We start from the raw sequence: 20238 nt of genomic DNA, 5'->3' as shown, positions 1-20238 counted from the left end.
TTGTGTCTGTATACCACAATTGGCCGCCAAACAACTTCATTAAGTTTAAGACTAACAGGAGTTTCCCATTAGATGTCAGAACTGGCGACGGGTGGGGCAGGCGCCAGGACCATAGACTATAGTCCGACTCCTGGCAGAGACAACCTATAGAGACGGTCAGAAGAAGTCTGTTGATGCTAGGTCTGTGAAAAGTTCCTTTACGAGCTGAGAGTATGAGATGAGAGGCACAGCAGGACCCGAATCAGCTGCTGCCATGCAGCCCGGCTCTCGGCAGGGGGTCGGGACCTGCGCTCCTGACGCAACACTAAAAGCATGGACCACACCGGGAGAACCAGGATGACAGGACTGTTTCAAGTCCTCATTGTTCCAAAATATGATTTATGGGGTGAAGTGAAACTTGAAGAGACCAAACTTAATTATTGACAGACAACTAATTGCCATGAATTGTGAAGCAGTAAAATAAATAAGTAAAAAGTAAAAGTAAAGTAAACCCGAAAATTAATTTAGTAGAAATGTCGCCAAGAAGGTTTTGCATAAAATAACGTGTTTGACCTACTAGAAATATATTTCGCTGATGTGGCTGCGCTGTTTGAGACTAATGTACTCTTTGCGCCCCACTCATCGCAACTTGGAAGATGTAATCACGTCAGCCTGCAGAGGTTTAGTGCCTCCCCTCAGTGTGACTCATTCTAGAAATATTAAGTGAGTGATAGAGAAACAGGAGAGACCTGGAGAGTCTTTAATTGAAGCCATCATCCAGCATAAGGTCCATTATTGCTTTCACATCAGCACGAAGGTTGGGAATAATGGTGACAGCACTTGATTATCTGGCTGAGCAGATTGCTCATCCTCTGCATGCATCTGACATCGTTGGGCTAGGAGGCATAATACTGAACGACGCCTATATACTCCTATACAAGTTTTAAAAAAGAAAGCATTACTTCCAATATGTGTTGATCTGCAAATATTTGTTCATTGCGTAAGTCGTAATTTACAATTTGCACATCACCGTTTTTTTTTTATCAACAGAAAAGGTACGTCAATGATCAGGAAGTACGTTGTATTTTATGAACAAGGCAAGTCACAAGTTGAGGCAAGTTATTCAACCAAACTGAGTAAAGCTACATCTCCTGCAATTAAAATACCACACCCGCACCCCAAAAATATGCAAAAATCATTTCCCCACTTTTCCATTTATTTATTACAATTAGTTCAATTTTATTCCAACTTCTTTTCCTCGAATGTATCCGCTACCCCTTTTCCATTTAAAAACGTGTCCAGTATGCGACTATATTATAAACTGAAAAGTCCTGACTGTGGAGAAGGGGATGGGAGAAGAATATGGGGTGACGGTTCGATGGGGGAGGGAGGGGAGGAGGAAGGGGATGCGGGAGGGTGGGGTGGGGGGGCTTCCCCCAAAGCCTCTCATGTCATATGAGATATTTGATTCCATATTTAATGTGATTATTATTTTTGCCGTAAATCTTCTCAATTTTCTTGATCTCTTCTTCGCTGTATTCAATCTTCAGCACTGTCCCCTTGCTCTCCGTCCATCAGCAGGGCAGCATATTTACTCGCTGAGCTGAACTTCTGTAAAACAAACAGCAACAACAATTCATTCCAGCTGCAATTTCGAGAAAAACAATTATTGGCAACAGATAAAACTCAGTAGGAAAGTGATAGTAATGTAAGAGCACAAACGAGTAAAAAACTGCTTGGAACCGGAGCGTGGCGGAGCAACTGATGCCAGCGTTTAAACGGACATCGGCTGGCGGTGGGCTCCATGGTGAAAGCGCACTCTTGAAACAATAGTGGGACTCACATACCATTTAAAAAAAAAAACGGTATGAGGGGAGGTCTACGTGCTATGTGGGAGATAACACGGGGATGTGAGGAGGGGGGAGTCAGTTCTAGGGGTGAGTCACACATCAACGTCACTCTCTGGACTCACGGGGATTGGGCTCTCTTCGTATTTCTTTGGCTCTGCAGGTGGTCTGGAGTCTCGGTCTCTTCTGTTATCCTTTCTACAATCAGAACCAACACTAGGGTGAACCTTAGGGGCCAGCCGAAGGTCCTCCAAGGCCCAGAGGTGAGGGGCTGGAGAGAGACACTCACGCACACACTCACTCACAAGAACCACCGTTCAGACCAGAGCGCCCACACAAGGATGACTCAAACTTTTTAAAGCCCCAAATCATTGCCCAACAGACCTCTCTGGCCAACTGTTAATGGAAACCAGCTCACATAATGCCACCAGGGGCTGGGAGAACATTTACTGCACTGGGGTCTCTTGTTACCAAGAGCGCAAGTCTGCCAAGTTATCGCATCTTGCATGACTCGATTGCGTATAAGGATTAATATGAAGACTCACGGATTTTGATTAATGTGAAACAATAGACACTGATTTAGCATCGTCATTGGTTCTGAGAATCAAATCAAATAAAAATAACTAAGTACACTAGCGATGGTTCAATGCTTTATCTCTAAACACCCCACGGGAAAGAGCAGTGACACACACCAGATGTATAGCTGAGATTATGAGGAATCAACAGATGCTCGCTCTCTCTCTCTCTCTCGCTCTCTCTCTCTCTCTCTCTCTCTCTCGCTCTCTCTCTCTCGCTCTCTCTCTCTCGCTCAAGGCCAGCTTCGAGTCGCTAGCTTCGATTGGCTGACCTGTCGGCCTCTCTCCGCCGGTCTCTGTTGGGGGCCTCTCCTCGGCCCCGCCCAGCTTCGGGGCCCGCAGGCCCCCCACGCCCCCGCGGGGGACCCCGGTCCCTTCGCACAGCGTCAGCCTTATGCTCGTCTGTAAGGACAGGCCAGACAGGTGAGGGGTCAGCGGCTACATGGCTACGGCGACGCACACCACACCCAGAGCAACGGCGAGGGGACGCGCTCAGCAATGCCGGCCCACCGACACGCGGCTAGCGGCTAGCTCCCCGGCGTCGTCCAGCTGCAACGCAAGCCTCTTTCAACGCCCGCAGGGGGGAGTTAGGATGCAAAGCAAACTCTTTAAAGCGCAATTCACACAGAACTCCTGGACGTTAGTAGTGCCATAAGGGGGGGAGGGGGGGGGCGCTCAGCAGTTTTTAATGAATGCTGTACATCGCACGGCTTGACATGACAAACAAAACGACAAACAACAACAGTCACGTCCATGGGCTTGTAGCGGGCATCAGGGAGCCTTACCCTTTCCAGATCCTCTTTCATCCGCTGAATTTGTGGCGCTGGAGATGTAAAGAAAAAGGTGGTAAATATATAGAGGTCACAAACGTTCTGAATGCTGATGGAAACCAAGAGAAGTGACTCAGCTCTGGGTCGGGACATGATCAATATGCGGATAGCTCAGGGATGGAGGCCGTCCAATAGCCCGGCCCCCACTGCACTCTAATCCCTTGTGTACAGAATTTCTTTCCATAGCTACAGATATAAATACTGTTTGTACATGAGGTCAATGTCATGACGCACCAAAAGGGTTTTAACTTGCGTGTGTTTTTGGGCTAATGGCCCAAGTCATAGATTTGGAGCATGTGTTTGCAACAGTCAGCAATCGATTGTTATTTTGCGCAATAAACTTAGAAAAGGACTAGAATATTAAATTGCAATGAAATTAACATCCATACGTATGTAGCCATAAGACCCTTTGACCAAGTAATGCTCATTTAGGGGACATTGGTATCCAAAGAGACTCACAGTGACGCGCTGGAACCAAACTTAACATTAAAGGAGACATATACCACCAGGTGTGAGTAAGTTACTAGTGGGCGTGTCCACCAAGATCTGTGCTGGATAGATGAGCAACGTTTACTTCAGTCTAGGGATGACCCGATACAGCTTTATGCACTTCCGATCCGATACAGATATTGTAGCTTTTAGCATCGGCCGATACCGATACCGGCCGATCCAAGCATGTATTAAAGATTAAATATATTTACTTATTTTGTTGTACTACTCATGTTGAAAAGGGTTTTACTCTTAAGAACAACTAGCCAACTTAATTAGGTTAGTTTGAATAATCCACAATAGTTGGTAATGAGAAGCTGACCTGTTTTAAATAAACACAAAATAGACAAAATAATAAATAGTCAAATTACCACACACACACTGAATTGGCATCAGTGCTCTGTTCTTGAACAACAAGAGTGTAAACAATATAACATTATATATAAAAGCAACACACACAAAACCTGAGTAGAAAATAGTCAAATTACCACACACACACTGAATTGGCATTTTTATCGATAACTTTAAATCCTTAGTGGGACATGCACAGACAAGTGGGATGCTGGACAGGGTCCAGTTGCACCAGCAGAACGTAAGGTCCCACTTAGGCTACGTTGAACGTAAATCACCCAAACGTTCGACTTTACACTCTACTAAAAAAATAGCAGTTGCACCAAGCAGATAGTTTCAACGTAACACTAAGTTATAACTTATCTTTTACACCTCCCCTCTAGCTGGTGTAAGTTCCATACTAACGATAAAGAACCGTTGAAAGAAAAAAACGTAAAAAGATTTCAACACTAAAGCAGGGTAAAGATGGCTATTCGTTTTGAGCAATGGGAAGAGGAGTTTCAATGCGATTTGCGCCGGGAACGGATTGTCCGTGACCGTATCGATCCATTTCTTTATTATGATGATGTTGAATTATATGCGCGATTTCGGTTTTGCCGGGCGGAATATTATATTTATTTATTTATTATAAAATCCGCCATCAAATAGCTTAACCTCACGCCTATACCGTCCAAGCAAATTTTAGAGGATAAATGACAAACTGTTTTGTTTGCCCTCTCATTTGGGTGCTAACGCGTCTTCACTCAGGTAAGGTGGAAACTTGCCGGTATTTCCTGTTTACATTGTTATCTGGCTTGAAATTATCTAAACGTCATTAAAAGCGACACTGGTACACTTTATTCACTACTAGTAACGTTACAACTTAAGTTATGGTGGTGCAACCAAAATTTAGAACACCTTTAGTTTGACACTAGCTACGTCGAGCGTAGGGTTAAGGCAGACTTTACACCCGAACTTATGATCGGCTTTACGTTCTGCTGGTGCAACCGACTGCAGGTCACTAGGTGTGCGATAGGTGTGCTGAACAACGCGGACCGGATTTGGGGGGAAAAGCTGAAAAAAACTGGAATGGATTACCTACATTGGTGCGCTCAAAAACACAGACCGGAGTTTTGAAAACAAACTGGATCGGGAGTCCGGATCGGGATTTTCCCGTGCAGGCCGATCCGATATTGATATGCATTTTTTTTGCTAATATCGGCGGCCGATCCGATCCAAATATCGGATCGGGACATCCCTACTTCAGTCCACTGGGTAGGCTGGTAGACTGATCTATCCAGCACACATCTAGGTGGAGACGCCCACTAGTGATTTCCAAACGGCTTGTAAGGCTCATCACACTCACACCTGGTGGTATAGTATGTCCCCTTTAAGGCTGAGGGCCCCAACCACACCCCGTCAGCCACTACTGCTACACCACCCGTATGGGCTCCTACCTGAGTTTAGGTGGAGTTGTACTACTGGGGGAGATGGGGGAGAGGCCGTCCTTGTCACTGGAGCTGGTGCTGACCGCGCTCCGCTTGGCCCAGGCGTTCTCCTTCGGGGGGGGGGCGGGCACCACCTTCAGCGGCTCCTTGGAAGAGGCGGAGCCGGTGGAGAGGGGGCGCGGGGAGGTGCCCCCGGGGGAGGCGCACTCTTCTTCCCTCCCGCTGAACACCTCGCCGTCCACCGAGCGCTCGCTCTCCCGGCGCCGCGTGCCTGGGGCGGGGCAAGGAGAGCCATCTTTTCAGACGATTTGAGAGAGCTTAACAACATGGAGGTGCAGACAGGGAACGGAGGCTTCCGCAGGAAACGGAAACAACCACAAGCACACTATTCCAACGTAAAGATGCTCAGTCCATTTCTTAAAAAAAATACACAGGTTTCATTGATTACACGGCGCATGGAACTCTTTCAAATAAAATGCCCTCGCATCGTTTTTTAATGGCCCCATGTCTATTAGCAGATAAAAAAAGGACATGGAAACAACTCATTTAGACATATTACCGAGCCCATTGTCGTGTTTTACCAGATTACAAATCATTTGATCACTGCCACTATTCCTTTCCATCAAACCTAGACCTTTAAAACGTGTGCTAGGCTCCACACATACACCAACAGTCCACCCGGGGTTCTGATAACCTACCTCTCCCAGAGGTGCTCCCTTGCTGTGATGACTCACTCCCTGTGCGAGATCGCTCTGCCTGCGGTTCCTCAGTGCGCCAGCTTGGGTCCCTGAAGACACACAAGATGCTAGGAAATCAGTACAGCCTTCAAAGAAAGTTACCTCTTTCAAGATGTTAGTACACACATATTACCACCCAAGTAGTCACGCGTGTTGAAAGACAATCAGTGTAGTATTGGGTAAAGCGTTTCTCCTATCCCTCATTTGGAGTCAAGGCTATGCTCCCATTGCCGACATCCACTTCAAATGAAGATATAGGATTGTACCAGTGGTGTGGTCCATGGTTCTTGCACCATTTTTAAAGTCAAATTTAAGACTTTTTAAGACCAACACATACATAAATTAAGACCCAAAAATTATTTGATAGAAAAGGTGTGTATAATTGAGTCACTTATACACATCAACCGTAGCCGTAGTACTAGCAGTAGTAGTACTCTTGCAAAGTTATCTCGGAAGCGCGCGGACACGACGATACGCGAACACATTAACCCACCCGTGTCACCCATAGTCACCCATGACCGTCGCTTAGCAACCGGACACGCTGGGGTTGATATGTTACCGGACTACTGTAACTACTACGGAGTGATAACAAAGACATGAATCGGGCAATAAATCCACCGTCCTTGACAGCGGTCAAGTTTGGAGTGCGGAGTGGACCAAATGCGAACTACTGCAGCTTTCCTAAGTTAAACCCCAAACTAGGGATGCAAACAATTAATCGATTATCGATTAATTGTCGATAAGAGATTACTCGATTAAAATAAATTACTTGCAATTAATCGCATTTTTAACCCGTAATTCCCCAACCGTCCACGTGAGGGCGCGCTTGACGCCAGACGTACTTGACGCACACGCGGGAACACAAGCGGGATCACAAGCGAAGCAGAACAAGACAAACGAAAAGCGGGACACTACTAGCTGTGTTCGAAATCGTTCCCCATCATGGATGTAGTGCACTAAATAGGGTGCACGCCATTTTCTAGGGTGTTCGAATTCTCAGTGGTCCACTATATAGGGCACTATATAGTGGACTTAAAATAGGGTACATACGATGTTCCCTACATGTTACTCCCGTATACAACAATGCAATGCGGTTGTATTTTTCCAGGGGAGAAAAAAAACGCGAAAACGAATACATTTAATGATGGAATCTCCGGCTTTCGTTTAGAAATGTCAACAATTTATTTGGGATTTAACATAGAATATTAAACATTCAAAATTAATTAAACAAGGAAATGTAACATTCAACATCAATACAACCTCCAGCTTTCGTCGTGAGTGCCCGGTTTGTTTACTTGATGTGGGCGCATCTGTCTGCGTCACACAAATACCCGGAGCATTTACTGACGCAAATGACGTTTAGAAATGTTCAGCGTAGTGTCCGAATTCTCGTTCCCTATTCCCTATATAGTGCACTATATCATGTACACTATATAGGGAATAGGGAACAAGTGTATAGGGAACGATTTCGAACACAGCTAGTGACACGATGAAAAGGGCAAAACGGTGTGCAGTATGGAGCCACTTTAAGTTGGTTAATGACGACAAAGACGCCAAATGCACAATATGTGGAAGTATCTTGACAAATGTACTTATTGTAAGTCGCTTTGGATAAAAGCGTCTGCTAAATGCCCTAAATGTAAATGTATTTTAAAGTACAACAACTAAACGACTTTGTTGAATTACCACCTAAATGTGTCACATTCAGAAGGAAATTCAGCTTCTCAGAAGAATTGCCGCTTATCAATTAATCGATCATCGATCGATAAGATGAAACAACTATCGATTAATGAATTACTCGATAATTTGCATCCCTACCCCAAACTAATCGGAATAAGTGTATGCATGTCGATTATAGCAGACTACACCACCTCTTCTGTAGCCGAATAGAATTATATTACGAACAGATAATTGTATTCCGATTGAGGCGTATTATATGATCCTTTTCTATTCCGATTGAGCTGTTCTTCCACAACTATGCGGATCAGATGTGTCCATGTAAACACGGCTGACCACACACACACACACACACACACACACACACGCTTTGAAGCCGAACTTCCTTATTCGATTATCAAAAAATAAATCAAAATTCAAACAAATATTAGGCAGCCCTTAATATTCGAACCTGTTATGGCAGGCCAAGAGGGAGAGCGTCGGAGAACCCGACGCAGTCTACTCATAATATTGTAATGACCACGGAAGAGGCATTGAATGAAGTATTGATTAGACAGCGATTTATTAGATACCTAATAAACCGTCGGAACACGCAGGACCGGTAACCATAGCAACGCCGGTAAACAAACCCCGCGAAGCCCAATCCAGGTCTTATTGAAGGAATTTAATGGTCATAATATTATTAATAAATATTTGACTATTAATATTAATAAACAAACAAACTTCGAATATGATTTTTGGGAAAAAGTCTGTCACACAATTCAATTAATTTACTGTTTGGAATACTTACATTAAAATGATCCAGCATGAACTGTGATCCATAGTACCGCGATAAGACATGGCTGTCGGTGTCGTCCGTGGGCCAGTACCTCACATGGATATTCATCTGTTTGCTTTTAGTGGTTTTGTTCACTCATCGAACATGAGGACGTACTGTTTATCGTTTACGCTGCGTGACAGCTCTTTTTATGAAAGATGCGATCCCGTATTTGGCTAGACAGGCCGTTTTGTTTTCACCGCAGGTGAACGACTTCGCAAACTCAGAATCTGGGAACATAGCAGCCAAGACGTTACTAATGTCCTCGTTCGATTTGAAGGAATTATGTCTGCTCACCGTGTGGAGAACCCACAATACCTCCGCCTTCTGGGTTTCTGGTGGCGACACAAAGCCGGTTAACGCCGTCTGATGTGAAGTACTAGCCACGGATGCTGAACTTTTCAGTCCACTTCTTTCAAATAATACGGGCATCGCTGTAGTCCCGCTAGCTGCCACGGAGTATCGGATAGATTTCTGCGACCTCATGTGGGACTCAAGAGCTTTTGCTCCCATGGTCCCTAGTATGAATGCCTTTCGGGATAAACAACACCTTGCCTCGTAGTCACCTGCCTTCTCCAACCACCCCCGAAACGTATCTTCCTCAAACCATTTCTCATTGAATTTGCACTGTCCCATCCTGAAAGTAGCGCAAGTTGGCCTAATGATGTCAACCGTCACTAGCTAAAAGTAGCGCCAGCAAGTTAGCCTACAGAGGCAGCTGCAGGCTGCAGATGCAACCGGCCCCCGATGACTGATGTCAACGTTAACGTAACGTAAAACTCCTGAAAATGCCGTAATTAAAAGACGCACTAGGTGATTTGTTGTGCGCGACAATTTCCCATAGTCTTAAAAAAAAATTAAGACTTTTTAAGACCTTTTTAAGGACCCGCGGGAACCATGTGGTCAGATGGGGTGCGGGTGACGGCGTTCGGCCACTAACCTGTCTCTGTCTCGGGGCTTCCTGTCGAGGCCTCTACCCTTGTCGTCCTCTAGCTGCCTCACCAGCCTCTCCTGCTCCTTCTTCAGCCTCTCCTCCACCTCTCGCTCCTTGGCCGCCGTGTCCACTGGCTTGGCCGCGCCGAAGATGGAGGAGGCCCTGCTTCCAGAGCTGGGAGGGGGCGCTGGAGGCCTCTCCCCTCCGCTGATTACACCGCCAGCACCACCCTGCTCCTCCTCTTTGGGCACGCTGCGGGGCTTTAGGTTCAGCCGGGGCCTGCTTGTGGCAGCTGTGGGGGGGGGGCACACACATCAGAAGAGGAGGTCGTGGCATGAATAGGACTTGATTTGATTCCAACTCATGTATACAGTATTTGAATGGGTTACAAAATAAATGACTGAAGGAAGTGCAGCCATACTTAAAGGGGACCTATTATGCCTCTTCGACTTTTATGACCTATAAACGTTGTTATAATGATTGATAGTCATGTTTACCCATACACAAAAAACGATGTTGATTTTCGGGAAACTCTTCCTCTCATCTGGGCGCTTTCAGCATTCTCTGTCAATGCTCGGTTTCGTCCTTCTCCGCCCCCTCGCCCCCCTCCTGCCAACCCAACTCTGTTGTGATTGGTTACCTTCCTTGAAGCACGCGCGGGCAGATTTGACCAGGCATATGGGGCGCGGCAGGAGTGCCACTACGTAGATGATTTCCCAGAAATGTGAACAAGTGAATCGCAAACGTTGTCCCGAGTGTTTAGCGCTCTGCACAGCCACCCCAGACTGTCAGCAGGGAATACGTCGAAATGCATGTACGTCATTATTTGACATTTAGTATGGTTAAACTGACTCAATCATTATAACAACGTTTATAGGTCATAAAAGTCGAAAAAGCATAATAGGTCCCCTTTAACAAGCTCACAGCTCGTTCAGGCATATACATTGTGTTGGGTGTTCCTGGTGGTATGAACTGCACAGATAGTGAAACCGTGTTAGAACGGGCATGGGTAACATTGATATTTGTTCTTACCCTCACCCCCCCTCTCCTCGCGCTTCTCGTACCGGTCCTCACGCTCCCCGCCGCCGTAGCGCTCCCGCTCGCCATAGCCACCTCTACTCGGAGGAGCATCATCATAGTCGCGGCGGTAGCCACTTCCAAAAGCACGGCGGCTGCTGCTTCCGCCGGCACTATCACCTCCACGGGAGCCAAAACCTAGCAAGACAAACATATAACGTGTTACGGGTCTGTAAAAAAAGTATAAATCCTAAACGGATTGGCTCAAACAGGGCCAAAAGAAATATAATCTTGTCTGATTGACTTAAAATGCCCACTGTTTCAGCTTGAATTCAAAAGACACATCCCAATGGTTAGATTAAACTTAAAAGTACATCGATGTGTAGGATGTTGCATTTAAAATGACATTGTACTATAAGTAAGCGTATTCCTCTCTCGGACAGGAACATTCAAATCCATCGCTGCCCAGACCGAGCTCCACAAAAACCGTGACGCTACAGGCTAACGTTAGTGGTCGAGGAGCATGACCAACTGTTGGAAAATAGAAAGTACTGCTCCATAAATCCACATGTGAAGTTATACTAAAACAATAACTGCTGCCCTGACCGTTTTACACATCCGCTTACCAGGCAGGTAATTCTTCCTTCGTTTCATGACATCGAAGAGTATACTAAAAGGCATCGTCATTGTGACATTATTTTCCACTTCAGATGCCGTGTGGTTTGATTAGCCGTTACAAGCTGTTTTGACATCACAAGTGGGCGTGTCCTCCCAGATGTGTGCTGGATAGATCAGTCTACCAGCCTACCCAGTGGACTGTAGCAAACGTTGCTCATCCATCCGTCACACATCTAGGTGGACACGCCCACCTGTGATGTCATAAGGGACAGATTTCCAAAACGGCTTGTAACGGCTAATCACACCACAACTTGTGTCATGTCATGGGACCTTTAATATAATGGGTCCCAATGGATGCCGCCTAAATTCCTGTTAAGGTTGCAATTCTGTTAAGTCCACACTTAAAGCCTATCGGGCGATCAACATGAAAGTGGATGGAGAATCGCAGACAACATGGAAAAACATGGAAATACAGCAGCTCGGCATGAGTCCCAGGACGTCCCTCTTACCTCCCCTGTCGTAGTCTCTGCGGTCCCCAGCATCGTAGCGTTCCCGGAAGCGGTCTCTTCCGCCACCTGATTCGTAGCGGTCGTTGTCGCGGCGCGGCCCGTCTTTGAAGCGGTCGGATTCGAAGCGGTCTCTTGAGCCTGCCACCGAGATAGAAAGGTTTGATGCTGATAGATCCGAATGAGTCATAGCACTGCCGAGACGAGCTCAATTGGGCGGTCTGCTGAATGATCAAGTGTCTTCAGCGGAAGTACAAAAGCTTGAGGAAATCCTCCCAGCTATTGTAATTCTTTTCTCCATGTAGCAATTTAAGCATCAGTTGACCCCACTCTCCATTACACACTTAATACGATAGTAGACGTAAATAGCCCAATTTAAGGCTTTCATTTGACACACATACACTCATATAATAACATGTTTTAAGCTTATAAGTATGTTGCCCCACTCAAAACATAACATGCAATGTTAGAGGAAACACTGGGGCAGGTCTCACGTTCGCCAAACGCATCTTCTTTCTTGGGAGGCGCGTCGTCTTCATTGACAGGGCGGGCCCGCCAGTCCGTGTCAGTCTTGTCAGGACCCAGGTCGGACATACGCCCTCCTCGGTCGCGACCCCCCATCTGCCCATTGTCCCTTTCTGAGAAAGGAGGGGACACAGAGAGGAGGAGACATTAAGACAGGAAGAGGAGACACAGAGACAAGAGAGGGCAGCAGGAGACAAAGATAGGAGAGAGCAGGAGGAGACACAGTGAGACAGGAGGAGACAGGAGAGGGCAGGAGGAGACCGAGACAGAGATAGGAGAGAGCAGGAGGAGACAGAGACAGGAGGAGACAGAGACAGGAGAGGGCAGGAGGAGACAGAGACAGACGGAGACGGGAGAGAGCAGGAGGAGACAGAGACGGGAGAGACAGGAGGAGACACAGAGACAGAGACGGGAGAGACAGGAGGAGACACAGACAGGAGGGTAGGAGGAGACAGAGACAGGAGGAGACAGAGACGGGAGAGACAGGAGGAGACAGACGGGAGAGAGCAGGAGGAGAAAGAGAGACAGGACGAGACAGAGAGACAGGACGAGACAGAGAGACAGAGAGACGGGAGAGAGCAGGAGGAGACAGAGAGACAGGAGGAGACAGAGACAGGAGAGGGTAGGAGGAGACAGAGAGACAGGAGGAGACACAGACAGGAGAGAGCAGGAGGAGACAGAGACAGGAGAGGGTAGGAGGAGACCGAGACAGGAGGAGACACAAGACAGGAGGAGACACAAGACAGGAGGAGACACGGAGACGGGAGAGACAGGAGGAGACAGAGACAGGAGGAGACACAGAGACAGGAGGAGACACAGAGACAGGAAGAGACAGAGACAGGAGGAGACAGAGACAGGAGAGGGCAGGAGGAGACAGAGACAGGAAGAGACACAGAGACAGGAGAGAGCAGGAGGAGACAGAGACAGGAGAGGGCAGGAGGAGACAGAAGGCAGCATACGAGAGTGCAGTCTGTGATCCGTCTCATAAGATCCACCAAGATCAAGGGAAAGGCATAACTGTTAATGGTCAGCATCGTCTTTTTATGACCTCATAGCAATCCTTAAGTGCATACTACACATAAAATTACCCTTGTCGTTAGACTGGTCTGCAATGTCCACGCGGATCCTTCGGTTTCCAAGGTTCTGGAAGCAACATGGGGCAGAACATACAAAAATAATGGATAAGTCTGAGTCAGCACCATCATACATTGCGGACAATGGCTTTTACAAAGGCTTTCTTCCCCAAGAGAAAACCCTTCCTTGGGATGTCCCAATAGCGTAATAGGTTGCGCTTGTCATATAGAAAGTTTGAGAACTTTGTTTCATAACTAAGAGATATTGAATAAAATGAGACATGCCTGCAAAACAAACTTGAGAACATATTGACACACACTTAACATAATGCCTCTCTGACCTCACTGCAGTCTTTTAGCCCCAGGGGCAGAGATTGCAGGCTGAGACTGTTCAATATTTCTTGTTTTCACACCATGCCTCTTTAATGGTTGAGCAGAAGTGGCCTGTTGATGAATAGCTTTCAAATACTTTGATATGCATTGGAGCAACGTTTTGAAGCTGCCATTAAAATCAAAGAAAGTTCCCTACATTGGCAAAGTTTGACAAGATGACCAGGAAGACCCCAACATCCAAACCAAAATGTACAGGAGCATGGCGGTGCTGTGGTGGTTTATTCAAATAATCCCACATCTCCAAAACCAGTTTATGTTTCAAAGTGGTTTCATTTAAGATGCAAATTTATTTGATACTCAACTTCACGCTACGAATTTCAGCGATCAGACACTTCGAAATAGACGCAATCGCCAGTAAGAGTCCTGTGTGTCTGAGACGGTATACCTTCCATGGCCTACAATTACCTCCTTAAACAGGTGCCATGGCATGAAAATCTCACTTTGAGGTTTTCTAACATAAATATGAGTTCCCCTAGCCTGCCTATGGTCCCCAGTGGCTAAAACTTGCGTTCGGTGTAAAACGAGCACTAGGTGTTCTGCTCGCCTTTGAAAAAACGGAGGCTCAAGCGCGCTGATTTGGAATGTGGTTTCTTATGTCGTCACATAGCATCTAAGCTCGCCCCCATACTCTGCCTGGCCCGCCCAGACTTTGGCCCGCCAATGAGACACGACCGTGCGAGCGCCACATGTGTGTGTGTGCAAGTGTTTCTTGTCGGTTCTTTGACGTCTCTTGTATTTCCACAACGAGACTGTAGTGGGGGTTATCTCAGCCATGGTTGAGAAGGAATTGGGGGAAAGGAACTTTGGCTTTGACTCCCTGGAATACATGAACTGCGACATGCCGCCAGTTGCCGCAAGGCACCACCGCCGCGAAGCACCATTGCCCGGCAGCGGGCAGCCGGCAGCGCGCGGTTCAGTCTACTTCAGATTTATGTGAAAGTGGAAGAACCAGAGACGTCGCAGAACCCGACAGTCGTTTGTGATTCATAATATCGTCTGGAGGCGCACACAGCTTTTGGCCTTGATAATATGTATTATGTGATATAGATATCTATGTATTATGATATTATTTAGATGTAGAGCTCCAGGACTGTAACACAAGTGTTGTACACTTCCTTGTTATTTGGATAACCGTTCTGCTTTTGGTGTTATGGCGCATAACACGTCTGACTCTCGTCTCTGGTATTTCTACAACGAGACTCGTAGTGGGGGTTATCTCAGCCATGGTTGAGAATGAATTGGGGGAAAGGAATTTTGGCTTTGACCCCCTCAAGAACATGAACCACGACATGGAGGAGAAAGGGATTGTTGGCGGCGATGTCTCCCGCTTGAGCCCCGCTTCCGAGGGACCAACGCCTCGGCGCTGCATGAGGCGGAGGTGCCTAAGCGCTGCCCGGCAACAATCCCTTTCTCCTCCTTGTCGCGGTTCAGTCTACTTCACATTGATGTGGACGTGGAAGAACCAGGAACGTCGGAGAACCCAACACGGTCGTTTTGAGATTCATAATATCGGCTCACACAGCTTTTGGCCGTGATAATATATATTATATGATAGATATCTATATATGATATAATTTAGATATAGAGGTCCAGGACTCCCGTGTGTTCTAGAATATTTACAGAACACGGCTAAAGGCTGTGTGCGCCTCGCCATTGCGGTACATCCACTGTAAAAAGAGCGCACGGTACCATGGCTGCAAGCTGCTCAGGGCATCTACCCCACCCTCCTCCTTGACCCGCCTCGCTCCTCCTCGTCTTTATTATAACTACAGACACCAAAACAGCGCATTTGGGGGAAGCTCAATGTGCGACTGGCTCGGAGTGGCTGTAACTCTGCAGCATGGCTGAATTTCTGGAATGTCTTTGAATACAGCGTTAGTGGCCCACTAATATCTAGATTAAAGCATCCATAAAATAGCATGTCACGGCACCTTAAACAGCTACCAAACTAAAACAGTATTTAAACGGATGCGTCTTACGTTTCAAAGTATCTCTGGATATAAACTGACATAACAGTCAAATTGCCATTTAGATGTGTATCGCGCCAGCTCTACAATGGAATAAGGAACGCAGTGGAGGTCCAGTGTGAACGTTACGCACACAGCCTAAATATAATTAACGATAAACTGACCATATCTGTTCATTGGTGGGAACTATCAGACTTTGAGAAAGACCCTTGCAAAAAGAGTACAAGGGTACTCATGTACTCCACTGAACAGTGTATTCCATCCGTGTCTTTCGGCCATTTCTTGCATCCCTACATGCGCTGATATTTGGTGCGCTCATGACTATGAGTAATAGATGGCATGTCACTGTTCCACTTGCTCTGCTCATAGATTTAGTGTTTAGTTGAGCGACAGTTCTGCAATTACGACTTGATGCACAGGATGCAAGAGTCTCAACGGCTCACCTCCTCGTTCAGATTCAGGGCCCCCAGAAGGGAATCCACGTCATCAAACTCTGCGTAGCCGAAGCCCTTCAGGCGCTCGGGGTTGCTGGGCTCCCTGGGGAGACGCACAGCACTGATCTGTAGATGGAGGGAAAAGTACATATGATCAATGACATAACAGGGACTCGCTAAGCAGAGTAGTGACACTGGGTGAACTGTGACTGGCCTTCTGTCACCTGCATGGCACCAATTGGAAATCCACCTTCTTTGACTGAGCATTTCAAGGAACACCCTAGCTATTATCTTGCCTATTTTGTTGCAGCAATGTTTAGCCGGCAATGATTCATTGGCCCTCGATAAATGAATGGTAACCCAACCCTAACTGTTACATTCCTCCACCACCACTACTACTCAAGCATTCTTGTTATTGACACAAGATTATACTAATTATGTTAACATTGTGTAATCAAATTGATTAATGCATGCAGAAAATGAACAGTGAAGGAATTAATTCATGGTCGACTGGCATGACCAAAATAAATACATTAAGACAAGAACCCAAAGAGTTCCATTAAATCAAATCATAGAGACTAGAATATTTGGCAAAAATGGCCACAATATAAAAAACAAAAAATGCTCAGAAGCCTCATTCCCCAGGCAAACACCACCGTTAAGTTATGACGACTTTAATAGACCTCGTTTGCAATAAGCTCCATAAAGAGAGTTGGAAAAAAACGAGGAGGTAGAAGTTGTTTTTGTATTCCATGTGTAATCTGCCTAAAGGACAACACTATCCTCCATCACAATTCAACCAAACTAAACGATTAAGGGAAACACATTGTTCCAGTTCTTTCCTTACTTGAGCTACCTTTAGACACTTGGTTTCACCTTGCATGGTAGTGCAATGACTACTACTATTGCTAATGCTAGAGATGCCAATGCCCAATCGTTTCTGGGCTAAAAAAACCCCACAAAGGGCATGTCATTTGGGTCCTGTGTGTGATTTCAATGAAAACCAGGGTGGCCGAAAACAGTGCCTGGAGTAGTGGCAAAGATGAGGCCCGAGTCATCAGAGGAGGCACAGCAGACCGGAGAGTGTGAGTGCACGCTCGCACAATTGCATATTTACCAAAATCGTAATTTTACCTTAGTTAAAAGGTCAAAAAACAAATGTCTTTTTTTTCGTATGCGCCAAACAAGCGTTATTGAATACGTATTCAGTTTTTCACAATGAATAACCACATCACAATATCGGGCAAGTGAACATTAAATTAAAATACGGTGCAACCCGGGAATCTGCATGGGACACTTACTGCCAGGCCACGGAAGAAGTCTTTGATGGATTCCTCGCTGACGTCGTAGGGCAGGTTGCCCAGGAAGGCGGTGTAGGGTGGGCTGCGGGGCAGCCGGGCGCGGTCCACATCGGGCTCGCGGGCCGAGCGCGGAGCGGTTGGCAGGATGGAGCGGTCGATGTTCGACCGGAACGAATCCTCCTCTGTGTGCCAGGAGGTGGAGACTGCATGGACAGTTGTAGCCAACAACAATCATGTTATCGTGTACCCGTGGTCATGTACATGCTTGGGGTCCACAATGACGAAAACAAAAGAGCTTTACTGTTCTTAACGAATACAGGACTTGCTATTGCTGTGCTTGAGAAATGAAAAGCTGTGACACGACTGACTAACTCCACATTTTACACATCATCATATCATCTTTTAGAAGATATTTTGAAGGTGAAGAGTGTGCGTGCGTGTGCGCACCATCACCATCCAGGTCATCAGTCTCATCGGCCCAGCTGGTAGACTTGGCGGGGTAGTTGGGAGGTGGGGCATTCCCTCCCCTTTCCCCTCCTCCTCCTCCTCCTCCTCCTCCACTGTCCTCAGACAGGAAGTCAGTCAAGGAAAAGGTCTTCCCTTTCTTATTCCCCTTCTTTTTAGCTGCTATAAGACACACCAAACAAAGAAAGGAGTTAACATCACTTTAATTTGGACACTGAAACTGAAGATGGAAATGCTTTTCCTAACGCTTTATACATCCATGCTGGTAAACAGGAGGGTATCATAACATTTAAGGTAAAAACGGAGAACACGGAAAGGAAATGCACCAACATCCCCTATTCAACAGTCCCTGCTTTTGTTGACAGCTTCGTCTGTCCCCAGATTAACAGTTCAGTGGCCGTGCTTCAGTTAACTATGACCTGTCCCTGTGAGATATAGGAAATGCAGTATGCCGACCAAGATAAGGAATGTACTACCCTGATGGAGAATTCCTTGTCTGAAACTAAACCATGATTCAAGTATGCCCTGCTCATAACGAAGGGAGTAGTCGGTAAATGTCCAACAATGGCCCTCTTAGTTGCAAACTGAATATAGAAAGAAAATGGAGGACAGGTGTGCACCTTTAAACTTGTGACTTGCGTGCATTGAGAGTATTAGAAGATACAATTTGGCTGCATTTTTTGAAAGAAACGTGTTTGTTCAGTTTCTGTATTCAGTCAATGGCAGTTTGTGGGGGGTTGGACGGCGGTTTGTTTTGGTCCTGGGGAGGGAGGTCAGAAGGACAAAGCTCCCAGTAAGCTTTATTGTCAAAAATCCAGGCAGTCAGGGCATTCTTTCACAAAGCGCAAAAGCCATACACATACCCTACACACACTTACTGTTTACACTTTGGGCATTGCTGTACCCAAACGCAAAGATGAATGAAAACCAATGAATCACTCAATCGCACCCGTGGTACTGCATTGAGGTATGTACACCGTATCGTAGATGCATCTACAGTGACTAATATAGCTCAAGATGTTATTCAGACGTTACGTATGATGAGAAAATCTATCACTGTTGACTTGCTAGCCAAGTAGCCCGCCATTGTCTTTATGCGAGCATAGTCAGCAATGGACTGCTGACGGGGGAAGAATCCCCTGCTTAGCTGGTCAGGTTTTAGGGCCTAGCGCTCATGGCTGCGCCAGCACCAGAATGCGCCACTAGTAAGCAGCAGCATGCAAGTTAAAGACACACACATGCGGATCAAAGTTGGAACACACTGTCAAGGTATTTTTTTTAATGCGACAGACACCGCTAGTATGGTATTTATCCATCGGCTACTAAACACGGACATAGCCGAATTAAGTGGCGCACGTGGGGAATTCCGTGGGAAGCGCACATTATTCAAGTCGACCCCTCCTCCAAGAAATGCCCGAACCGAGGCGACGAAGACACAATGTGGCGTTTCTTTCCGCAGTGGGCGACACTTCATAACATGACACCAAATCAATCATAAACAGAGTACTCAGAAAACATTTGAGCCGGTATTCGCAGAAGCAACTATAACATTCTATGAATAAAGGAATTCCCGCGATATCTGCGCAGAGATGGCTAAATCGTGCAAGTCGTTGCCTCGCACATACCGCTCTTTCGGCCGCTGCGACTTTACTGGGACCAACAACCGCCACGCGTGGTCGTTCTCGTACGACAATAACACCGATTACTAAAACAGCTGTTAGGCATGATGTAAGCTCTCCGTTCGATGTATGGTCGAGATAATACACTCTGAAATATCCTAAACGACCCAGATCGTTCACCCACATAAACCTCACCTGACGCCGCCATCTTGGAGAGCGAGTTGGTACCAGAGTCCCGGATGAAGGCGTCACAAGTTTATTATCGGGAGCGCGCAGCGAGGTCCACGAGCATGTCTTTCCACAAGTCCACTTTAGTTCTAGAAGGGTCTCTCTAGCTGCAGACCTTCAGGCTCAGGCCTTTCAATTCGATTCGGTTTTAATTCATAAAGATTTATTGCCATGTGAGAAAAACGTTGCGTAAGCAAACAGGTGAAAAATTAGGCCAAAATAAAAACATGAATAAGGTAAATTATCAAAAATAAAACACAAAATATATTACAAGTCAATACTATACAGGTCAAATATGGAATAGGCCTCTCAGAGTGTATAAAAATTGTCAAATATCCCCTGATAAAGTAAAGATACAGCGTACATACACTTTATTAACAGTATGGAGGTCTTGGGGATATGTGCAATAGTGCAATCGTTGTGAACAGA

General features: G+C 46.2%; 1 protein-coding gene across 6 annotated transcripts; it reads right to left on the bottom strand.

Annotated features, from left to right (window-relative positions):
- Nucleotides 1–725: 725 nt before the first annotated feature.
- On the bottom strand, nt 726–19909 carry eif4ba (eukaryotic translation initiation factor 4Ba). 6 transcript variants are annotated; one of them, XM_060069362.1, is made up of 15 exons: nt 19777–19909; nt 17945–18124; nt 17498–17700; nt 16206–16322; nt 13418–13472; nt 12299–12442; nt 11808–11945; nt 10696–10878; nt 9670–9955; nt 6197–6285; nt 5508–5793; nt 3187–3224; nt 2674–2803; nt 1952–2024; nt 726–1590 (listed from the first exon to the last, which is right to left on the bottom strand). In XM_060069362.1, exons 1-15 carry the CDS (start codon nt 19787–19789, stop codon nt 1519–1521), a joined length of 2007 nt encoding a protein of 668 aa, XP_059925345.1. In that variant the 5' UTR covers nt 19790–19909; the 3' UTR covers nt 726–1518. The 6 variants fall into 6 exon arrangements, with proteins under 6 accessions (XP_059925345.1, XP_059925346.1, XP_059925347.1 ...); XM_060069363.1 differs by having other exon boundaries at nt 5508–5769; XM_060069364.1 differs by lacking the exon at nt 2674–2803.
- Nucleotides 19910–20238: the final 329 nt, after the last annotated feature.

This window comes from Gadus macrocephalus, chromosome 13 (genome assembly GCF_031168955.1).
Source record: "Gadus macrocephalus chromosome 13, ASM3116895v1".
In the NCBI taxonomy this organism is placed as follows: domain Eukaryota; kingdom Metazoa; phylum Chordata; class Actinopteri; order Gadiformes; family Gadidae; genus Gadus; species Gadus macrocephalus.
Note: the sequence above shows the minus strand (reverse complement) of the source record. Positions and strands in the feature narration are given on the sequence as shown.